Source organism: Sarcophilus harrisii, chromosome 4 (assembly GCF_902635505.1).
Source record: "Sarcophilus harrisii chromosome 4, mSarHar1.11, whole genome shotgun sequence".
Classification (NCBI taxonomy): Eukaryota; Metazoa; Chordata; class Mammalia; order Dasyuromorphia; family Dasyuridae; genus Sarcophilus; species Sarcophilus harrisii.
Window position 1 is genome coordinate 427,029,256 of NC_045429.1, and position 19,900 is coordinate 427,049,155.

The 19,900-nt window shown below is 45.8% G+C and overlaps 3 protein-coding genes across 3 annotated transcripts; 2 read left to right on the forward strand and 1 right to left on the reverse strand.

Moving 5' to 3' along the window:
• Nucleotides 1-2,290: 2,290 nt before the first annotated feature.
• On the forward strand, nucleotides 2,291-6,693 carry RIIAD1 (regulatory subunit of type II PKA R-subunit domain containing 1). Its single transcript, XM_031968722.1, is given in 7 exon segments — nucleotides 2,291-2,314; nucleotides 2,509-2,709; nucleotides 2,712-2,882; nucleotides 3,126-3,202; nucleotides 4,767-4,813; nucleotides 5,868-5,975; nucleotides 6,578-6,693. Coding segments are annotated over 6 exon segments (606 nt in total). The 3' UTR covers nucleotides 5,954-5,975; nucleotides 6,578-6,693.
• Nucleotides 6,694-7,764: 1,071 nt separating this feature from the next.
• MRPL9 (mitochondrial ribosomal protein L9) lies at nucleotides 7,765-14,004 on the reverse strand. Its single transcript, XM_023503570.2, has 7 exons — nucleotides 13,856-14,004; nucleotides 13,566-13,722; nucleotides 10,715-10,839; nucleotides 10,438-10,488; nucleotides 9,589-9,690; nucleotides 8,397-8,480; nucleotides 7,765-8,279 (listed from the first exon to the last, which is right to left on the reverse strand). The coding sequence occupies exons 1-7, from the start codon at nucleotides 13,964-13,966 to the stop codon at nucleotides 8,172-8,174; spliced, it is 738 nt and encodes a 245-aa protein (XP_023359338.1). The 5' UTR covers nucleotides 13,967-14,004; the 3' UTR covers nucleotides 7,765-8,171.
• Nucleotides 14,005-16,331: 2,327 nt separating this feature from the next.
• Nucleotides 16,332-18,932, forward strand: OAZ3 (ornithine decarboxylase antizyme 3). Its single transcript, NM_001290301.1, is given in 5 exon segments — nucleotides 16,332-16,566; nucleotides 16,852-16,988; nucleotides 17,668-17,843; nucleotides 18,302-18,387; nucleotides 18,640-18,932. Coding segments are annotated over 5 exon segments (570 nt in total). The 5' UTR covers nucleotides 16,332-16,537; the 3' UTR covers nucleotides 18,783-18,932.
• Nucleotides 18,933-19,900: the final 968 nt, after the last annotated feature.

Below are 19,900 nucleotides of genomic sequence, written 5' to 3' on the forward strand. Positions count from 1 at the left end.
TCTCCAACCACCTCATGTTCCTGAGGGCAATCCTGCAAGGCCTGCTGGCTCTGGCCCTTCCACATGACAGGCCATCTCCAAGTGTATCCAGTGGCCACATCCCATGACTGGATGGACAGCAGCTCTTCACCTCTGCCTCACTGGATCCTTTTCTTGCTAAGACTTTCTTGATCCCCTTAGTAGGTAGTGTTCTCCTTCTTAAACTATCTTGGATTTTGTAACTTGGTCCCCATTTTATTTCTATCTCTTCTGTACATTCTTAGGTGATGGGGGAACTGTCCAATGCAGCTTGCACATCATGTTCTTCCAGCCACTCCTCCATGGGAACATTGGGTGAATCTATGTTAAGGAAAGCCCTAGTGCACTATCAGCTGCTGAGCCATGAGGAAGTGAGCAGCTGGCCCCAGTGATCTCTCTCCTTCCTGTCAGTGAGCAGGGCAGGGGCAACAGGTGGCTCCAGTTGGGGAGGGGTGGCACTAGCAGCCAACCTGTGGCTGGAAGCTCAGTGAGGGGGTTCTTGGTGTTGGTAATCAGAGGGGAAGGAGCCCTTGAGAGGCCTCCCACCTCCGAGGTCGGGCCCAGCTGAGCAGCAGATGGCCCCAGCAGCCCAGGTGCTGTGACTGGCAGCAAGTGAGCAAACCTGGAGCGGGGAATGCCTCCTAGCAAGAGATCAAGATTAGAGCAGAATTTTTGATTTCCTGCACAGGCTAATTGTGCAATATTTCAGAGTCTGATTCTTTTTGTACAGCAAAATAACGTTTTGGTCATGTATACTTATTGTGTATCTAATTAATATTTTAATATATTTAACATCTACTGGTCATCCTGCCATCTAGGGGAGGGGGTGGGGGGGTAAGAAGTAAAAAATTGGAACAAGAGGTTTGGCAATTGTTAATACTGTAAAGTTACCCATGTATATAACCTGTAAATAAAAGGCTATTAAATAAATAAAAGAAAAAAAAAAAGATTAGAGCAGAATTTCCCAGTTTCCAGGGGCTTTTTATACTTCTTGCTATTTCTTTTCAGTAAATATCATTTTGTAAAAGTTAATGAGGGTGGTAGAGCAGCTAGAGTGCTGGGCCTGGAGCCAGGGAAGTCTTCCTGAGTTCAAATTTGGCCTCAGACACTTCCTAGTAGGGAGACCCCGAACAAGTCACTTAACCCTGTTTTTCCTGAGCTGGCAAACGATTCCAATATCTTTGCCAAGAAAATCCCGAATGGGATCAAGAAGAGTCAGACAGAACTGAACAATAATGAAAAAGCTGCCTGATGGTAACTGGCTAACCTGATAATCACTGCTTTCTGTTACTGGTAATTACTCTTGGGGAGAATCTGTCCGAATGAGGACTCAAAGACCTCTCCTGAACGCTAGCTGCTCTCGACCTGCCTGGCCTTCCAGTGCCTGGGAGCTGGCTAAGGATCAGGGTCCCCAGGATTCATAGCGCTGCACATACAGGGCCTGCTGAATCTCCCGAGGATGCAGGCACCTTTAAGCAGACATGTTTCGCTTAGCACATTTGTGTCGCAGCGCTCGACACTAAACACAGAATGATTGAAGGGGAACGTGGTGAGATGACAGATAGAAAGGGAGGACGAAGAAGCAGTAATGAAGCACTCTTGGATGATCGGTTCCCACGGGGAATGCTGGGCACACGCACACACCAGGGACCAAAAACCAGCTTTCGGGGGCCTTGGGTTCTAATCGGGGGCAGTGCCAAGTCTTGAGCGCGACGGCGAAGGTGCGCTGACCCGTGCTGGCTCACTCGGGCCCCTGGCCGCTCCAGAAGCAACGGGGACACCGATTCTGTGACTCTGCCCCGGCGCCCTGGGCACACGGGGGCACCCGATCTGCGTTGGGCCCAGCTGAGTGAGCCGCCCTCATTTACCCGAGGAGGAGGCCTCTCGCACCAAGAGGATGCGCGGCCTCAGGGCCGGGCCCTGCTGCGGAGGCCTCAGAGGGGAGGACTGGCCGAGGCCCTGGAGCTCACGCCGGGGACGCTGCAGCGTGAGGGAGCGCGCGGAGCAGTCTGAGCAAACCGGGCGGAAGCCGTGCGCGGCAGGCGGCCCGACTCCCGAGGACGGCGCTTCAACGCCGGGCTAGGCCGGGCGGTCAGTTCGGGGGCCGGGGAGGTGCGGGTGCGCCCGCGGCAGCTCGGACTCGGGCAGGCAGGGGCCAGGCGGCCACACCCCAGCATCCTGCGCCCGGGGAAGGCCCCCGGGGGGCCAGCTCTTCCCCTCTTCCCCCGGAGGCCTCTCGGACCCGGGCGCTGCTCTCCCTCCCCTTCTCATGATGCCCTGGGATCCGCCGGGGAACGTGGGTTTTGCCTCCCCGCTTGGAAGACTAGCCCGAGGCCAGGGTGAGCGGCGGAGTTCGCGCGCGGGCCTTTGCCTCTGGGGTCGGGCTGCGGGCCCCGCCCGGAGCGCGCCTGAGCGCTGTCAGGGTAACCGGGGACTGCAAAGGCGCCTCCCGCAGGGCCGTGACTGGGGGGTGGGGGGGGGGGGGGGGAGAGCGACGGGTCTGCGGTCAGAGGTCCTGGATTCGAAATCTGCCGGTCCCGAGCCCGCCTGCGGGCGGCGCTCGCTGGGCACTCGCTAGACGCTACTTACTTCGCGGGGCCTCCGCGGCCCAGGCTGGACCGCGTGGCCGCCGAACGCCCGCCCTTCTCCACGAGCCGGAGGACCTCCCTCGAGCCCCGCCTCAAAATGACTCCCCCTCAGCCTCCGCCCCTAGGAGCCCCGCCCCCAGCGCGCGAAGGGGGGCGGGGCCGCCTGAGCGTCGCCATAGCGACGGCGACAAGATGGCTTCTCTGAGCTCGGGGCTAGAGGGTCCCGACCCCGGGTCGCTGAGCGCAGAGCAGCTCTCCCGACTTCGGGATTTCAAGGTGCGCACAGCCCCGGCCGAAGGAGGGATGGCGGGGGGAGGGGCGGTGCGTAAGATAATGCGGACACTGTACGGAGGGGCCCAGAGAGGAGCGAGAGGTGGGCAGAGCTTCGTTTCCCGCCCCGCCCCTCCTCGGGGAACCCGGATCCGGTCGGGGAGGCGGGAGTAGGCGGGGCTTCCTCTCCCCTACCTCCTCGATCCCGCCCCTTTCCTTAGCCCCCCCTCCCCCCTGCCTCCCTCTCAGATCAGCACGCGCATAGCGAACGAGAAGTACCTGCGCTCGCACAAGGAGGTGAAGCTGCTGCTGAGCGGCTTTTTCAGGTGGGTGGCTCTGAGACCTCCCCAGCCCCGACACACCCCGCGGGTGGCCCGAGTCCGGGCTGCCGCCGCCCGCAAGTGAGCGCCCCATGCTGGGAGGGAAGCTCGACTCTGGAAACGGTCCCTAGAAACTTCGTGCAGCCCCCAGGCGTCGTAAAGGCGGGGAGCGCTGCGAGAAAAGGAATCCCCTCGGCCCCATTGGGGCCATTCGCCACATTACTGCGGGCCGCCCCCGGGGAGGCTCCCGGGGACGGGCGCGTCTTCAGCGGCCATGAAGGCACGGACCAAGCAGAGAGCGTTGGGGCGCGGGCTCTGTGTGATGCCGGAAGCCCAAATGAGGGACTCCCCGCTAAATCCCTACCCTGGTCAGGGTCATTATATGGGACTCTGAAGGGACGAAGAGAGATGGATTACGGCCTGTCCCTGTTACTCCGGGAACGAATTGGAGGGGTGGGTGGGAGGGGTTTGGAGAATAAAGCCGTTATCGTTATCTAAGGCAGTGAAAGTGAGGGGCCCGGGTTCGTGGTCCTACACTTGGCAGCTGGGGGCGGGGGGCGGTGGCTGGGTTTGTGGTCTGGCTCACCTTGCCAAATCCAGCCCCATAATCCACTTCTACTGGGATTCACTTGGAGAAGGCGGGGATCCAGGTGGGTACCTGAATGACATAATTGCTAAAGGCCCAGCTCTGCCACAGCCTGGGTCTATGGGGGGCAGGGGAGGGGGAGAGGGGGACAGGGGGCCGTGCAAGGCGGTCGGAGGAGCTGCCCGGCGGCGAATTTCTCCCACTTGGTCTGAAGAAAGTCCAGGGGGAGGCTGTTGTTTGTCAGTGAGGGTGCAGTGAAAGTAGAGCCTCGCGGGTCCGAGAGGAAATGGTGCCAGAGGTGGCTATGGGGCACGTTATTTCGTCAAGACCTGACAGGATATGTGGCTGATACCTGAGGGGGAGTCTAAAAACTGGAAAAGTAATGCAAAGAAAAAAAATGAATTGCAACTCCTAGGCTGAAATAGCACTACCTGTATTCTGTAGTTCTCAGTATGAAATAAGATGGTAAACCATGGTAATGTTTGCTTTTTAAAGAACTTCACACTAGTCTTATCTCCAATTTCATAATGTAAATCATTGAGAAAATAGAATTCATTTTAAACCAACCTGGCTCATCCCATAAAGTGAGGTATACCTGCATGCATTTTATTTGTAAGGTAGTTCTTAAACCGGGAGTCCAGGAGAAGTTTGTGGATAAACTTCAGGAAACTTGAACTCAGATGGGGAAAAATTACATCTTTACTTTATTGAAGTTGATTTCCTTTGTAATCCAAAATATTTTATTTTATGCATTTGACAATATGATTCTAAGAAGGGGTTCTAGAGACTCTAGAGCCCAGTGCAGAAAACATAAAAATGTTTTTCTGTCAAGAATAGATCAGATTATAATCTATTTTGAAGTAAAACTCAAAACCCTTCCAATTAAGCCATGAATCAACCTGTTTTCTTTCTGATGAAAATGCCTTATGAAATCAAAGAACTGCTTGTTTTGAAGGTTTTTTTTTCCCCCTTTCTATTCTCCAGAGAAATGTTTTTGAAAAGACCAGTGGACATTCAAGAATTTGCTGCAGGTGAGACTATAATTTTGGGGTGTTTGAACAAATCAGGGCAAAAGCTATTGCAAGTTTAGATTGGCAAAGTCGCTGCAGCATGGAGTTTATTTGGTGGGATCCTGGCAAGTAGGAGCCCTTCTTTCAACACCATTTCCTCAGACTATGGACAGATGAGAGATAAAGCAGAACCTCCCAGGGTAGATTATTTGTTAAGTTCTACACCATAGCCTCCATGAATATGTCTTTATGCCCTTAAAAGTGGGAGGGAGGGAGGAGAGAAGGAAAGGGAGAGGGAAGGCTCCCTGATGCACTCCATCCCTGGGATAAATTCCTACCTCACCTCCACCTCTTATAATCCCTTTTTTTAAGGGATTCAGCTCAATGCCACATCCTACAGAAAGCTGATCCAGTATCCCAGATGCTAATATTCTTATGTCTAGAAATTACATTTAGTTTTGTGTACATTTTTTTTTTTTTTTTGGAGACCATAAACTCTTTGTGGCCAGAGACTTTCTTTTTCTCTCTGGATCCTTAGAACCTAGTATGGTACCTGGCACATAACAGATGTTTAAATGTTGAAGTTATACAAAGGAAGCAGAGTTCTTTCATGCAATAGTATATGCTTAGGAAGTGGTGGATGTACTGGCCAGATGACCTCTTGGTCCTTTGCTACTAAACCGAAGAATTATTAGATTATCTTCAGTGCTATCTAAGGAAATTACAACAAGCATATATTGCCTGATTCATACTCTGCCGTCTGTAGGAAATCTTGCTGTTGTCTTCCTGAGGTCTGGCTCCCTGTGAGAGGATAATCTCAGAGAGGGGGAGAAAGAAATGAACTAGGGAGGCAGAAAAGCCAAGAAAATCTTTCTTCAGAATTTTCCCTGGGCATTAGAGCAGGTAGATAAGCAAATACAGTTAGTTAAACCAAGGGAAACTGAGTCTTTGGAGAAAGAGAGTTTTTCCCACAAAATCATGAAATGATGTTGAGATTCACTTCTCTCTCTTACAGTAAACTGTTTGCTCCACATTTTTGCCCCCCACTCAAATTACTTCTTTTTGCTTAACTCAGAGTACTTCACAGATCCAAGACTTCCTGGGAAGATACAGATGCAATTAATTGAATTACAAAAGCAAAAGCAATTAGCAGAACCGTGATGTTCTGCTATTGGGAACAAAGGTGAGAGGAAATCTAGCTTTTTGGATGTTACCATATCTACTGAAGCTTTATTGTGAAAACATACTCTTGTGTCCAGAGCTTAAAAGACTGTTGGCAGAATGAGTCAAGATTTAAAATATTTGGTACTTCATTTTATTGAGGTTTAGCGGAGGTGAAGAAAAGAGCAAGGAGTGTCAATGATGTGTTAGAAGCAAGACATATTTGACTTAGTGAGGTAGGAACAACTGAAGGCAAAAAAGTGAGGGAAAAGTTGACAGCTTTAATGATTATTAAATCTTGTAAATTGTGCTTTTCCTGCTCAATTTCAGACTCTTGCCATCTCCTTCTGTGCCTCCTTGGCAGAGAAGGGTTGCTGGCTTTGTCTGTCCCATACAAGTGCTCATGGTTCATTCCCTCCTGGGAATGGGATTCTTCATGGTCCCAAGAATAAGGAGAGACAGAAGCTCTCAGTTCCTTTGCTAACAGGATTATTTTCTGGTGCGATTCGGTTTTGCTGTTAGGACTGGTGCATGATTTTTAGTCCAAGGGATTTCTGAAATAACTTTGAGGAATGGGGCAAACTTCACATTGCTGGTGTAGTTAAACCTGTTCTTGTTTCACAGGGTCATAGAACATTCAGAAATCTGCTCTGTCATCATGGGTTCGTAAGTTGCCCTGGTCTTTTCCCCTTGTGTTATAAAGCTTTGCATTAAAATGGACTTTTCCCTGCTTTATTTCATTGTAGTCCTGAGCCCCTGCTCTATTCCTATTGGTAGTGAGTTACTCTGTCTCACTGTAGAATCTCAAATGACTCCTCCATTCTTGGGACCCATGTTCCTTCTGTAATTTCAGTCTAGTATACATCCCATAATATGCTGAATGTTGGTTTTGTGAGTGCAAGAAATAAGTGGGGATTCCTCATAGTGATGTGGAGCAAAGACAAGTAACGTCCACATCAGTACTGGCTGCTTTTTATTCTTTACTATTATCTGACATGGAACACGGGGGTGACAATCAGCTTGCGACATTAGCCTATTGTCTTTTTTGGAGTTAAAAAAACCTTATCATTCTCATTCCTTGTTTCTAGATCTGCCCTGGAACCAATTCTGAAACCAGGGTCATTTCCCTTCTACATAGCTTTTCCAATTCCTAAAACTAGTGTGCTGCAGTACCTCAGATGTAGAGATGGAGAGGTCCTCGGAGATCATTGGGTCAAACCCCTTGTTTTACAGAGGAGTAAAGTGAAGCTTCACCTCTTCCAACACCTGTCTTTAGCCCTGTTTCTTTTTAAGAGCAGGGTCTTGTCATGTCTTTCTAATTCCTAAAGTTTTATAAAGTTTTGTAACTTCTTAGCACCTCCAAGGGCTGCCTAGTATGCTGTGCTAAGGAAGAGCTTTTTAACTGCACTAGACCAATACAAAATTCCTATTTTTCACCTTCCATTTATTTAGCACGTCCTATAACAACATTTTTATGAAGCACTTCAGATAACACGTGAAAACACGAAAGGAGTTTTACATTCTGTTGGGAGGAAACAACACGTACAGTGGTGGTTCCAATATAAAACAGAAAGCAAGGCACTAATAACTCAGGGAAAACATTCATTTTACTTCTATCACCAGAAAATGCAACTAGAGGCAGTCTACTCCTTTCATCACACTAGCCAAGAATAACTTGTCCATGATTATTTTATGTGGGAATCTCATTTTTTTTTTTTTCTAAACTATCTAGGGCCAAAGCTTAGCACCTCAAGAATCTGGCTCAAATATTAATTATTCTCATAACTGGAGTCCCCAAGTAATCACACCTCTAAAAAGCACAATATCTCTTTATTTATGATCATAATGTAGGTGGTGGCTTTGTGCAGTATTCCCCCCCCCCCAAAATGGAGAGATCCTGGGGAGGCTGCCTAGGACTTCCATGTCTATTCCTTTAGAGCAGCTCAGTCTGATTGTTTGGAAGATGCCTCAGGGTCAATTCAAATCCTTATTACATCTACTGACTCCTGTGCTTCCCAACCAGCTCTGGAGTAAGGGCAGTATATGGACAGTGAAAGGTGCTGGAAAACATCCATGATGTGGTGTTCTCTTGATTGCCACTCAGACCCAAACTACGTCACAGGGAGAGAAGCAAGATTTGCTCCAATAATTCCAGAGCAGGGCCTGGAGGATATGTGGTTGCCACAAGTAGAAAGAGAAGTTCTTTACTGGTGGGAGATCATTTATTGGCAGCTTGACGGGCTAACCAACGCTTGTACCTCTTGGTCTTGGGCCTCTCAAAGTTCACCACAGACATGGGGACCCTCACCGTATCAAGCCCATTCACCTGTAGACAGACAGGAATTGGAAATAATACCATTCTAAGAAAACCATTTAGCATTACCTCTTCAATTTGGTTTCCAATTAGAATAAGAAAACGGATTCACGCAAGGGAGAAACTCACCGTCACCTCACACCAGTACTCGCCCCATCTTGTGATCGGTTCTTCAGGTAGCTTTAGGGCATGTGGGGATACTACTACCCCAAGCTGCAAAACAAGATTCAATCTCATAGCAGGTGGAAATCCTACCACAAAACTACCTTTGGAGAAAAGCCACACCAAACTACTTCCAAAATTTTCCAGTCTAGCCCACTCTTGTGCAAAGATTTGATAAAAGCCAATTTGGGTATTGTTTCAATTTGCCACAGGGAGAAAAATAAACGGAAACAAGCAAGGAGCCAATCCAATCTTAGGATATTAGATTCAGATAGAAAGGCTCTTTGAAGGGCCAATACACCTTCATTTCACATAGAAGGGAACATCCTCACATGCTAAGTGACTTGCTGAAGTCCACACAAGATTAAAGAGCAGAGCCAGGATTTGATTCTAAGACTTCTGGCATCAAATCCATTACTCTCCATTGTACTACATAACAGATCACGACTGTACATTTCCTATTGTGATCTCGATAAAAACCAAACTCTTCCCCCAAATCCAGCTTGTATAAAAAATGATGGTAGGTATAACTAATGCTGTTCTTCAGTGTTTATGGATTGTGGAGGTGAGACCTTCACACAATATCTGGAGTCACTAAATCAAATGCTTTTTAAATAACCAGCAAAAGAAAAAACAGGGAGAGACTTTTGCAATATCCACTTTTTCTTAGGCAATTGTGTGATGATCGACTACAGAATATCACTGGCAAATGCCTGCTGGTTTCCATGTAAGAAATCTTTACAACTTTTAAAGTACTTTTGTACAAATTTATCTTTTATTTTCAAGATGGTCCTATGATACAAACAGGTCCAATATTATTATTCTCGTTTCACAGATAAGGAGGTTGAAGGCTTAAGCTATGATTTGCCCAGAGGTCACACAGTTAGTAAAAAGCAGATCCAAGGCCAATTTTCTTTCCATTCCACACACCAACAGCAAACCTGATCGTACACCTCACTGTTTTCCTAGCTGCTTTCTCTTCATCTAGAAAATAAAACCAATTCTGCCCTCTCTGGCCCCCCAATCTGAATGATACCGTTCTGAGGCCTGTAATCTAAGGAATGCCTTTTATTTCTATTAGCCCCTTCCCCAGTTCCCCCTCCAGCACAGAAATCTGTGACGGCCTAACAGATGTGGTCATCAAGCAATGCAAACTCACATTTTTGAAAAAGTGGCGGCAGACAATTTCAGGATTCAGCTCCCATTTGACATTATTCTTCATTCCTACTTCCAGGTGACATTTTTTGAGGAATTTCACTGTCTGAGGCAGTGGAAGAAGGAAGGTGAGGAATGAGTTTGGAAGGATGGAGACATTATTGCAGGGAGTTGTATACTACATAGTTTAGGGAGGAAGTACATTTTATGCATTTTGTCAATTGGGTGTCTTAAATTTATGATCCTAGAAGACTAATACATTCAGCTTTTCTGATTATTATAGAAGGATGGCTTAGCATTAGTATTACATTGGAAAGCCTTCCCTATATAGGTAAATATCCTTCCTGGATAAAGTTCAAGTTCCTTCCACTTGGAATTCAAGGTACTTTACAATCTGGTCTGACCATCTACTAATTTCTCAGAACACTCAGAACTTTCTGAAGCTCTTTGGGAAGCTTTATGCCTCCCAGGGTTGTTTTAAGGATCAAATGAAATAACTCTAAAGCATTTAGTATAGTATTTCACACAAAATAAGCACTATATAAATGCTAGTTATATTAACAATAAACTAAATAAGCTCACTGAGGGCAATGAGCAGGACTCTGTTTCCAAAGGAAACATCTCTCCAAAGGACCTAGCATTGTCAAGGATTCCTCAGTGGTAGCTCCACAAACTGGGGCTTGTTCCTCCGTTTTGACTCCATTTCCTCCCCCATCTTCATATCACTCTTAGTTAGTGATTATTAGGATTCTGGAGGACTGAGGGAAAAAAAAAATCAAAGTTGCTTCTCATTAGGAAAGATCGGGACTTTTGTAGGAGGCATTCAAATTCTGATTGATGGATCCCCACTCACCGTCACTCCAGTCTTGGTCTGGAGCTTCTCCATCTTCCCTTCCTGCCGCAACTAGATGAGATAAAGAGCCATGGGGGAAAAGAAAAGAGTCCAGTGGTAAATATTTCCCTCTTGCTTGAGAAGGCAATAGCTTTGAACTTCTTTATCCCATTCCTTCCTTTCACTTCTATGTTTTCAAATTAAATTTCAAAACTGAACTAGATAACCCATTATCCTTCCAGGAAGATTGAGGGTTTTAACCACTGTTTCCACTGCCTGTTCACCCCTCCTTGCTCACCTGGTTTTCTGCCTCAAACATCTTCTTATTCTCTGGAGATGGGTACACAGCCAGACCTTGAGGAAGCAATTTATTCCGACCCAATGACTTCTTCACTGAGACAGTAGCACCTCGGACCCCGAGGTCTGCCAAAGGAAACGATAATAAATATTGATTACATCAGATAACTCAAAAAGGGAAAGCAAACTGAAGAGATGTTCTTATTTGATGTTTAATTTTTTTAGAAAAGAGAAATATGGACATACGTCAACTAAGGACATCCTTTGGTTTCTTTTATGTCTATTTGTAAATAGATATGATGTTCTCTATGCAGGTGTCTCCCTATTGAAAAATTCAAATGTTTGTATCACAGCAAGATTATTGGGATTTAAAGTCAGGAAAATCTGAGCATGAGCCCTTATAAGATGTGTTACATTAGGCAAGTCATTTAATCTTTCTGAGAGCATTAGTTTCCTCATTTGTAAAGCAAGGATAATAATTAGATATATCATTTGAGGACTAAACTAAGTGTTTTTTCAAATTGCCCTGTAGATATGAAACACTATAAAGATGAAATATTATCTAAAAAAAAAAAAAAAAAAAAAAAAAAAAGTCACTTAACCCCAATTGCCTCAGGAAAAAAAAAATCCCAGAAACTGTGTTCTCACTTTTGAATTTAATTCAGTGCTACATGTTTATTACAAGTTAGCATGCTAGATATACTGTAGGAAATCAAATATAGACATGATATAGAACTTGTTCTCAAGGTTCTTACAATCCAATAGCAAGAAAATATAGATATACACATACTTAGAAAATATAAAGGAAGGGATCACAGGGATTCAAGATTAGAAGGAACTTCAGACTTTATCTGTATAACCTATCGCTAACTTGAATCTTTTCTTCAAAGTAATCATCCAGCTTTTTCAAATAGGGAGAAATACTTGACCACCTCTCCTGAGGCAGCCTGTACTATTTATAGGATGTGTTCCCTTAAACTGAGATTAATATGCCTCTCTAACTTCTACTACTATAAGTTCTAACTTTTGGAACCAAGAAGAACAAGTCTTCACCACATAATCAGTAAGATTTATATATCTTCTGTATAACTACTAGATCCTGGGGATAGAAAGACAACAATGAAAACAATTTTTGCCCTGAAGGAGTTTATATTCAAGTGGAATAGACATTCACAAATACATAGACAATAAATATATGACAACCTGCCATTAAGAAATAGCAATTTCTTGCCTTGTTCTTAAACAAAATTAAGCAATTTGGAGATGACACAAAGCTGGGACAAGCTTTGCTTAAAGATTAGCACACTAAACCAAATGTCATTAATAGAAATTAATCAAATCACTAAATAAACATTAAATGTAAATCCTATACTTGAGCTAAAAAAAAAAAATCTGCTTTGAGATGGAGGGCTAATCACTCAATAATTATCAAGTTTTATCCCTGTGCTAAGCACAGGGATAAAAAGGCAAGAGCAAATCCTACCTTCAAGGCACTCACCCTGCAACAGAGGAGACTACAGGTAAATAATGAGGTACATACACAATAGCTACAAACTCAATGAGTAACCTCAGAGGGGAAAAATCAGTAGTTGGGGAGACTAGGAAAGGCTGCTTGTAGGTGAGACTTAACCGGGGTCTTCAAGGAAATGAAGAGACTGAATAGAAGAGAAAGCATTCTACACACACACACAAGTAGAACAAAGGCAGAAATGGGAGATGGAGGGTTATGTGTAAGAAAGAGCAACTAAGTCAACGTACCTGATTTGCATGGAGGGGAGGAAGAGGCCAGGTGAGAGAGGAGAATTATCTGAACCAAGACGATAGCTATTAAATGTGGAATGATAAGAGGATGTATATGGCGAGAGATGAAAACAACATAATAGATATGGGATGAGACTTGAGGATGACATTGAGATTTCCAGAAAGTCTGTGACTAGAAGAATGGCGGTGCCTTTGTATCTGAGAGTTTTTCATGGATTATAAATTCAATAATATAATAGCGTAAACAAAATTAACACGATTTTTTGTTGCATTAAGGGAAGTCAGAAGATGGGAGGCGACAGTTCAACTGGTCAAACTTTGTCTAGAGAAATGTATTCAGATCTAGTTATAGCACTTTAGGAAGTACACTGATAAATTGGACATGGGGGACCTGAACTTGGTCACACCATACAAAGATCAGTTAAGAAAACTTTACCTGGAGACCTGGAGAAAATCTGTGGTCATCAAACTTTTCAAGGGTTATCACCCTGAAAACGGATACAAAAAACTAGGATGTTTTGGGATTAAGGCAGAACTAAGGCACAAAAATCTCCGCTCCCTCACCTCAGTGGAGTTTACTCTCATGGCCACCTCCTTGAAAAGTCTTCAAAAAGCTTACCTTGACAGCATAAAAGGTAATTCGGAGTGAAACCAGAAAGCTATACGTGCTTAACCACCGCATGCAGTTACTAAGTTGGAAGACAACCTTGGGTAGGGAAGAGTAAAATGCCAGTGCCTTACCCCGGGCCTCTCCTAACGAGGGCTCTGCCGACTACTTGTCCTGGCACCCACCTTCTGATAAGCCACAGACGTCGGAGACGCCCGCTCTTCTTAAAGGAAGGGAATGACCTTCCTGGGGCCGAGTGCACAGTACGGTGCCAGGGAGGCAAGAGGACGCTGCTCTTCTCAATCCCCACCAAGTTCACTGGCCTTTTCGTCTCGGGGCCCCGCAACATACCCCCAGAGACAATTCTCTCCCCTGCTCTGACTCCGCCGCCGTCCCGGAGCGAGAGCCCGCGTTTGCCGCTTGGGGGGGTTCGCCGGGGTCACGCGGGTGGCCTCCGCCCCGGCCGCCCCAGCCCTTTGCTTACCCTCTATGGTCTGGGTCAGAATGAGTTCCATGGTCTCCTTCGGGCGGTGCTGGGTGTCCTCCACCAGCCGGTACACCTGGTGTCGCCGGCGCAGACGCGGGTTCCGGCCCTCGGCGGCCAGCGGGACCTTCCACCAGCGCTCCACGATCACCGTGTTCTGGCCCAGAGAGGGGGAACAGAGGCGGGCTCGGTCAGGCGGCCGGGGCTCCCCTCCCACTCTCCCCGGGGGCCCACCCTGACGCTCAGAGCGCGGCCCCTCCCCCTCCCCGGCAAGCCCTCGGATCCCTCACCCGGGTGTGGGAGAGACTAAGATTACGCCCCAGGCCGGGAGTCCCGTCGCCGAGCCCCGGAAGCAGCCGCCCGGCCGCGCTCTGCAGCAGCCGGCCCAGGCGCAGCGCCATGGCTTCGGAGAGAGCAGCGCCGGCGACGGCAGGCAAGAAGGACCCCGGCCAGAAGGGCGCGCGGAGACGCGCCTGATTCAGAGCGTACCACGCCTGCGCGTGAGGGGACAGGCAGTCAGGCGAGCCGCCCCTCGCGGTTCTGCCGGGTCCTCGGGCAGGGCCAAGTGGGAAACTGAGGCCCAGAGGAGGAATCCTCGGCGTGCCAGACGTTCCCTGGCCAGGCAGAGCTGAGGCAGCGAGCCGCGGGATGGCAGCCCTGCCCCCACTCTGTCCTTAGCGGTTTGGGGACCGCAGTCCCAGCAGAATCCAGCAAAGCAGCCCGAGGGTTGCACCCGCCTCCGGTTCTAGGTATCGGGGAAGAACGGCGCTTTAAGATACAAACAGGCTCCGAATGGAAAAGAGGTTCCCAATAAATACCCAGGCGACGTCCAACGCGCTGATGCTGGTCCTGGGTTCTAGTCGTCCCAAGCTTTTGCAAATGCAGCCCACAAACATTAGGACAACTCTCCTTATAAAGAACCAAGACGCCATTCTTCGGACTCATCTGTTCTGCAAGAGTGGACACTTGCTGTGTTACATTCAGTGACCGTTTCGATGCAGCCTGGAGAAACGGGCGTTACTGCGTCTGTACCAAAGGGAGTTAAAAGATGAACAGGCCGCACAGGGGCAAAAATGTTTATAGCAGCCCCTGTTGTGGTGGCAAAGAATTGGAAGCTGAGAGGTCGGTTGCCCTCGGTTGGGGAACGGCTGAATGGCTGAATAGATTATGGCATGTGAAGGTAATTGTTTCATAAGAAATGAGCAGCAGCAAAAAGCTTTTAAACTGCACACCCTTTGACCCAGCAGTGTTTCTACTGGGCCTATATCCCAAAGAGACCTTAAAGGAGGGAAAGGGACCCATATGTACAAAGATGTTTGTGGCAGCTCCTTTTGTAGTGGCCAGAAACTGGAACCTGAGTGGGTGTCCGTTAGTTGGAGAATGGCTGAATAAGTTATGGCACATGAAATATTATTGTTCTGTAAGAAATGACCAGCAGGATGATTTCAGAAAGGCCTGGAGAGACTTACACAAACTGAAATGAGCAGAACCAAGAGATCATTATACCCGGCAAAGATGATCAGTTCTGATGGTCTTGGCTCTCTTCAATGATGAGATGATTCAAACTAATTCCAATTGTTCAGTGATGAAGAGAGCCATCCATCTACACCCAGAGAAAGGACTATGGGAACCGAGTGTGGACCACAACATAGCAATCTCACTCTGCTGTTTGCTTGCATTTTGTTTTCTTTCCCAGTTTTTTTTTTCTTCTTGATCCAATTTTTCTTTTTTTTTTTTTGTGCAGCAAGATAACTGTTTAAATATGTATACATATATTGGATTTAACATATATTTTTAACACATTTAACATGTATTAGACTACCTGCCATCTAAGGGAGGGGGTGGAAGGAGGGGATAATTTGGAACAGAACGCTTTGCTAGGGTCAGTGTTGAAAAATTACCCATGCATATGTAACATAAATAAAAAGCTTTAATAAAATAAAATTTTAAAAAACGAAATGAGCAGGCTGATTTCAGAAAAATTTGGACTTTCATGAACTGATGCTGAATAAAGTGAGCAGAATCAGATCATCACTCTACACAGTAACAAGAAGATGTGATGATCAACTATGACAGACTCTCCTCAGCAATACAGTGATCCAAAACAATTCCAATAGACATCACCCACATCTGGAGAAAGAACTATGGAGACTAAATGCAGCTCAAAGCATATTATCATTTTTTTCTTGCAATTTTTTCCCTTCTGATTTTTCTTTTACAACATGACTAATATGTGTGACTGTATATGCATAACATATCAGATTGCTTGCTCTCTTGGGGAGTGGAGAGGGAAGGAAGGATAAAAAAATTTGGAATTCAAAATCTTACAAAAGTAAATGTTAAAATTATCTTTACAAGTAATTGGAAAAATACTTTACTTAATATCAAGGAATATTGACCTTTGGGAAAACATTAAGCTATGGGTCACACAAAAGGAAACTGGTAGCTTCCTCAGTTCTGAAAAGAGGTTCCAGAACACTTCTTCCCTTGGATTATGACTTTGCATTAAGGACATTTCAACCTTTCCCTCCTCAAAACACCACTACCTAGAATGGGGAGAGGGGACTATTCTTTGAGAAAAGATGAAATGGCTTTCAGAGTAACATTGGAAAGCCTGCGTGTTGTCTCTGAAATATTTTTGAGCCTCTGGGTAAAGTAGATATGCAGAGCAACAATGAGGTCCTGAGATGAGTTAGGGCCAGGACTTCTGTCCGTGTCACAGTGGGACTGTCTCTGGCCTAGCGGGTCACAATGCTAGTAGGTAACAGAAGTCTCCAGATCCTTTCTCCCCATCTCACTTTGCCAAAGGGTGGCACTGAATTAAGAAACTGCCTTGTTATAGGCTGTGCCCTCCTATATATTCCCTTTCTTTTATCAAGAAAGGGAATTAACTAAACTCTTTGTTCCCATTCTGCTCTCCCCTTGCCTGTCTGAATTACTGTTACAAGTACCGGCTCACCGTTCGGGAGAAGATGATGCCTTGTAACCCTTGTCTCAGAAGGTAATATTTTTAAGCTTTTCCCAAGCTACAGTTGCTTCTTTAAACTCTGTTCTTCCATCTGCATTTCAAATTTCAAAATAACTTTACCAACTGGCAAGGGGTAGGAAAATACTGAAATAGATTGGGAGTTTGGGGTGGAGAATTCTTAGTAATAAAGATGTTGATTTAGAAAACAGCAGAAGAGGGATGATTTAAGATTTGGGGAAAGGAGATGGCATGAGGGGGTCCAGTGTTTCCCACCATACACAGATGAGTACCTAATTTAGGCCCCTGTTTCTTAACCAGCTACATCGTAACTGAGAGGGATAACCTGACACTCCGACCTCGGTGCTGCCTCCAGTGCTCCTGAGTCCCTAGCAGGTCTCCAGGTGGGCAGAAGCACTGATCAGGGAGACCACGAGCAGCTCAAAGAGCTGTACTCGGTAAGTGAACTCTGAAGAGGACCCCCACTCCATCCCAGTACTTGCTCTCCATAGCAACATTCTAGGGGAATAGCCAGTTGAAGGAGATAAGTCATAATTTGTAAGGAATTTAAAAATTTAGTTGAAGTTCATTTTACAATTGAATAAACAGGTCCATGGAGGAGCATAATTACCCAAGGTGACAAAGTGAAAACTAGAAACCAAGTGTCGGTCTGACTTCAGTCTTCTTTTTCCACGTTAGTATATCCTTCAGATGACATGTCCAGTTTTCATTTCCTTACTCATAAGAGGGAAGATAGAACAAATCTAAATGATAATTAGCAGAGTAAGCAGTAGGCAGGAAAGGATTTGATATAATTGCCTTGAAAACAGGACAGTATTGCTGTTTTGGGAAAGATTTTTTTCTTTTGGAATGATAAAATAAGAGAAGGAATAAAGTCTTCAACTTTATCTAAACTCTACCAGGGAAGAATTCAACCACCTCTAACTGCAAGGCCTCTAGGGATAATTACTAAATTGAGGTTAAGACAATATGCTATCTAGATAATCTGATTTGTGAGTGTTAAATTCTGGAATTAAGGGATACTGTGAAAGCTCCAATGACTTTTTTTTTTTGAGGGGGGAGGGCAAGTTTGGATGGCAGCATTTTTCTAACTTTGACTTTTTTTTTTCTCTACAGGCTGGGAACCTGACGGTGCTAGCTAATGATTCCCTGCTCCACCAGGACCCAGTACAATTAGATTTCCACTTCCGCCTCACCCCTCAGGCTTCTGCCCACTGGCACGGCCTCCTCTGTGACCATCGGCTCTTCCTGGACATCCCCTACAGGGCACTGGACCAAGGCAATCGGGAGAGGTGAGAGTAGAACCTTCATTATCCCAAGTTGGATTACTCTCATGGGATAGCCAGGCAGTCAGCTATCCCTGAAATGATGCTCTAGGTGTGAAAAGCCAAGATACACATAGGGATTAAATATCAGATATATTTAAGATGGCACACAAATGGAACCCCTGTTCCATAGATAAATGGAGATGGGCTTAAGGCACACAAAGACATGGAGCCCCTTAGATTTCTAGAAACTGATATGGAAGAATAATATTTTTCCTATGGTGGGAAGAGTCCTTGGCTTTTTACTTTACTCTGGATAAGTCTAATAAGCTGCAGAATTTGGAGTATTTTACGACACCAACTTAGGAAACTTGCTCCCCGGGTTTAGCTCAAGGAAGGATCAGGCAGCTGATGAATTTGACAATAGGCTTGTCCCCCATTATCGCGTGGTTACATTCAGTAGCTTCTTTTTCTCTGGCTCCCAGTTTGACAGCGACACTGGAGTATGTGGAGGAGAAAACAGATGTGGACTCAGTGTTTGTGAACTTCCACAATGCTAGGAATGACCGAGGTATTGGGGTTGGGAAACTGCCCTGTCCACTTTCTGTCCTGGCCTTGTGTTGATGGAGACACCCTCACTATTGTTCCTTTTCCTCTTCACTGTTGAGACTGTGGGCTTGGGAAGTAATCCTTATTGGGAGTTTTCTATCAGTACTTGAGGGAAATTGGGAGACAAAGGAAGGGTATGGAGAGGTGGAGGGATAATAAAGTGGGTAAGCTCGAAAAGGGCTCGTCTAGTGACTTGCTTTCTCCTCCCTCGTAGGTGCCTTGCTTCGGGCCTTCAGCTACATGGGCTTTGAGGTGGTTAGACCCGACCACCCTGCCCTCCCACCCTGGGACAATGTCATCTTCATGGTATACCCTCTTGAGAGGGATTGTGGCCACTTATCTAGTAAGCCTTCCTAAATACAGCCATGCTCCCACTCAAGTCGGGGAACTGGAGGTTAAATAATATGGCTCAGGCCCCAGGCATAGTGGGATCCAGAGTCCTAGGTTTTTAGGATGTGATTCAGGGTACCTCCTCCCAACCCAGGAATAAAGGGTAGTAGAATCATCGATGATTGGTTTTTGTCTTTGAGAGTAACAAAATAATAGCAGACAAGTGGACATATTTAATCCTGAGGCAAAAGATGATCTAGGGCAGTGTTGCCAAACTCAGGTAGAAACTGAGCCACACCAGTTGTACAGAAAGAGCCCTGCCGACTACATAATTGACTTTTAATATGTAATTTTGCTTTTTATTTTTTATCAATTTGGTAAAATATTTCCCAATTACACTTGGATTTAATTCCTCACCGGGGAGTGTGGGTCACATGTGTGATGCCTCTGGTCAAGTGGGTATAGATATTGCTGGAACTGGAGTCAGGGAGGATCTTGAGCACCCACGTGACCAACCTGAGCCCGTTTCCTTATCCATAATGTGGCGACCCTACCACCACCACCAATCTTCCAGGGTAGAACAAAGAATGCAAAATGTGTTCCAAGTTTTAAAGCACTATATAAATGTGAGCTGTTTATAACAAATTAATGTTGTCCCCTTTGTCCATTCACTGTTTATCCTGGGAGTCATATTGCACTAAGGAAGTCGACTAGACATCAAAACCCATCCATGGGTTTTATTCTCTCCTCCTATCACGAAGAGTCTCAACAGTAGCCCAAATATGGAGGGTTTTAGTCCATGGCAATAGTTCTACTGGTTCTTTCCCTTACTTTAGCCCCTTAAGACAGGAAGCAAAAGCTATCTGGAGACTGATGACAAATGGACAAACACATTTTTGCAGATAAAGGGAAGAGAATAAGCATGTCTATAGCACCAATTATGCCAGGGACTCTGCTAAATAAACACTTTGCAAATATCTCACTAGATCCAACAACAATTCTTTGAAGGTGCCATTATCTAATTTTACAGTAGAGGAAACTGAGGCAAATGACTAACTTGTTTACCAAAGGGGAAATGTAAAAAAAAGTGCTTCACTAACCACCTGATTCCCCTGGGTCAGACTCCATTTCTTCTGACAAGGCAG